This window comes from Camellia sinensis, chromosome 6 (genome assembly GCF_055761805.1).
Source record: "Camellia sinensis isolate YWXY chromosome 6, ASM5576180v1, whole genome shotgun sequence".
Lineage (NCBI taxonomy): Eukaryota > Viridiplantae > Streptophyta > Magnoliopsida > Ericales > Theaceae > Camellia > Camellia sinensis.
Genome location: NC_138966.1, coordinates 126,195,588 through 126,199,397, shown reverse-complemented (window position 1 = coordinate 126,199,397; position 3,810 = coordinate 126,195,588). Strand labels below are relative to the sequence as shown.

The window sequence follows — 3,810 nt, the reverse complement described above, 5'->3', positions numbered from 1 at the left end:
ATCAGCCAGTAAAACTCAGCATCATAGGCCACTACATAATAAAAGAGCATATATGTTATCCCTAGTTCAACCTAGCCCATAATTTGACTTTAAAAAACTTTCAAATTCTAAATCCATTCACCTAACTCAAATAAATGGACTATTATTTTTTTTTTTTTTTTTTTTGTCTTGGAGGACATATAAATGAATTTGACATTTAATGAATAATTATTATATGAATTTGGGACATTGGCCATTGCGATTAGCAAATGTATGGATTTAGATCTTCTAACAAATGTTTTTTAGTACAAACCATAGAAAGAGGTTCTTATTTTATTTTTCTAATTTATTGTTTAATTAAATAATGTACAATTTTATAAATGGGTGGAGGAAGGTGGGTCAAAATACCTCATCTCAAGTCCATCTGGAAAAACAAAAAGACTCAAAATCTCAGCCCAACCGATTTTATGAGCCAAATTTTTTCTATATCCTAAAAATATCAGAATGGCAGGCCACTGAGCTAGTAGCCACCCTCTTTAACAGCGATAGTTTTCAGCCACTACTAAATCCTAAAATAGATATATATTTATGTTAAAAGGATGTGTGCAAAACTTGATCACAGAAGTCTTGATAGCTGTCCACATTTATGAGTTGTAATATATCAGTTGAGGACTATTATGAAACCATAAAAAGCAGTCAAAAAAATTCCCACAGAGAACAACTGGAAAACACTAGATACAGTTGACAGAACTATATTTATTCAAAGAGATTGAAGCTCTTGTCTTCTTTTGTTCATGTTTGTGCTTCATTTCCTCTCAAGGCTCTAACAACATTCACAGGAGAACACAAATTCTAGCATATCACTTCATAGACTGCTTCCAAAAACATTCAAAACATTTTGATAGACATCAGAAGCATATACCTCTAGCCCTTCAGCCGCAGCAGGAACCACAAGCAGGAAGAGAACCTGTGAGTTTAGCAAAAGAAATTTAGTTTTTTACATAGGTAAAAGAGAAAACATTATAAATACAACCAAAAAAGAAAACAAGGACTCACTATGATCAATTCCGCGAACGTTGTCTAATCCACGAGGTGGACCACGTGGACCACCACCATATGGGCCGCCGCTTCCAGGACCACCTGGACCCCCACCATCCCATTTCTTCCCAGACGCTGAGCCTTTTTTATAAGCATCTGATTTTTCCATCTGAAAGCATTGAAGGTTCGGAGAAGATGAGAATCTGACATCCAAGGTAGGGAGGAAGAGAAGTATTGAAATCAACTTACCGAAAACATTGTTGCAAAGAACACACCAATGAAGTTAACAATGGCCCAGAAGAAATCAGTGATTGTTCTCAACCTCCATATGGACCGCTTGGATTTCACAACACCTGAGGGCATATATAAAATCATAAATACAGTTTGCAGAATAAAATTCCAACCGAAGAATAAATTTAGTGACCAAAAAGGGCAGTCCCAGTGGACGAGAGTACCACGTTATAGGGTTTGAGGATGTGAATTCCAACCACGGCACCCCCTCCCACCCAACCAGAAAATTAAAAAATGGCCAGGATAAACAACAAAAGGAAAAAATATTGAAAAATAGTGCAGACACAAATATTGTTTGTAAGGATAATCCAAATCATAAATCAGTTACGCAAAACTCCATGGCCCCTTTTTTGCAACTCAATGGGAAGACAAATATATTAATGTCAAGCCGTACAAATTAACTAGGGTGTATTTGGATCATAGATTTGAGTATTTTTGGAACTTTTCACTTCCCTTTTCCTTTTCCCCCACAAATTACTACTCAAATCAACAATCCAAACACAGCCTTAAAGAACATATTGCCTTGCAAGATTTAGACCACTGTTTCGCCAATAAAACAGTTCAAAGAAAAAAGCTCTAAGGACAACCTTTTTATGACATGGTAAGCATCAGATAACAAAGAACTAGCATTCTCTGGTCACCAATTACACAAATATCAGTAGACACAATAAAGACAAAAGCATGATTTCATTAAGGAGAAGGCCCTTTATTGTCTTGAATTTCTTTCCCAAGTTTCTAGCTAAATTAACAAAGCCTCATATCTACAAAGAAATAACTGTATGTGGCAAAATAAAAGTAAAACAAAAGAGTACTTGAAATCATCAAAAACAATTTGAGGGGGAAAAACATCACTAGAAAGTCAAGGAGACTTCATAGATAAAGGGGGGGGCAGGGATAAGTTAGCAAAAAAAACGTACAACGAAAAAAACAAAAAAGAGAGAAAAAACAACAGAAAATGAAATGAAAAAATAAAGAAAGAAAGGTGAATGAATAAAAAAAATAAGGGGGGGAAAAAAATGATCACAATCAGCCAAGTATAGCCAACACTAGCCCATAGAAAGGACAATAATTTCACCAATCTTTGCGGGGTAAGACACACAAGGCTTGCTTGTCTTATTGAAAAAAAAAAAAAAAATCACAATCAGAATCAACCAAGTATTGCCACCACAAGGCTTCTTTTGCCTTATCACAATTCTAGACTTAACATCTGACCATTACAAGCAAGGCCAAGTGTTTACAATATCAGGATCATTTTGAAGCCCATTCTAAGACACACAAGGCGGACATTATACCCAATTGAATCAAATCTCAAACCTGACCACAGCATAAGCTAAACAAGAAGAAGCTTATCAAGATTAGCCAACTCGACAAGACTTGAATTCAGCTCACTCTTACGGCCAGTCCAAAACCCACTTCTGGATTTAAAATTATTTTTACGAATTTTTGAACTGATAAAAACAATTATCAACTCTGGTATCAGAAGTTATTCCTACTATCTATAACTTCAGTGAATTTTCCCAGTATGGTAGCAAATCAATTAGGTGTTCCATCATCCAATAAGGCTTACATTGTCGAGTTTTATTTGTAATTGAGTTTTCAACTCAGCTGGGTTAGCATATTGAAACCCTAAGGGCTTGTTTGATTGGGAGAATTATAGCATAAGATTGGGATTATTGCTGTATGGGACTCACATTCCATTTCTTAGATACAAATTTTATTATTCAGATTAGATTCCAATAGCCATTCTACCCTACAAAATTGACTGAGATTATATATCTTCATATATATTGCAAAACAAGTGTGGTATCTCACTAATCCAGCTGAATAACCAATCTTACACTAATCTCATAAATTGTTAATCCTACACTAATCTCATGAATTGTTAATCCCCTTACTATTAATCCTGCCAATCAAACAAGCCCTAAACATAGTCAATTGTGAATACCTGCCATCCAATTCATGCTACAAGATAAATATCATTTAAATAAAATCCTAATTATAACAAAAATTATCACTTAAAATTCATTATATAAGAATGATTGCAATCTAAACAAACTTTTCAAACGAAACACACAATTAAATGATTAATAAACCCAGATTTGTTAACTTATACAATATTCTGATTAACAGAACCCTAGATTCAAAGAATCGATATCATTTGAAGAAGAGAGATCAGTATTTGGATCAATCAAGCGACTATAAAAACACAATGTTGAGAAATAAAACCAGTTGGACTTGTAGAGAGAGATAAATAGAGAATTAGGGTTACCTCTCTCGACATAACCCATTGAAGCTTCTTGTTCGTTCCGGGTCGCCTTTCGGTCTTCGAAGATGATCCCGGTATGTATTATATAACCCTGCAAAAATTATTTCCTGCCACCAACTCCATTGCCACAAACGCACTCAAACCACTAATTCTCATTCCATTGACTTTTGCGATAGATCCAAACCATTCATTTGTGTGGGGCCATCACACAAACTAAAACAATTTTAAACCTAGCC

General features: G+C 34.9%; 1 protein-coding gene across 1 annotated transcript; it reads right to left on the bottom strand.

Annotated features, from left to right (window-relative positions):
- Positions 1-720: 720 nt before the first annotated feature.
- Positions 721-3,810, bottom strand: LOC114257499 (glycine-rich protein). Its single transcript, XM_028197261.2, has 4 exons — positions 3,578-3,810; positions 1,267-1,370; positions 1,036-1,186; positions 721-946 (listed from the first exon to the last, which is right to left on the bottom strand). The coding sequence occupies exons 1-4, from the start codon at positions 3,594-3,596 to the stop codon at positions 912-914; spliced, it is 309 nt and encodes a 102-aa protein (XP_028053062.1). The 5' UTR covers positions 3,597-3,810; the 3' UTR covers positions 721-911.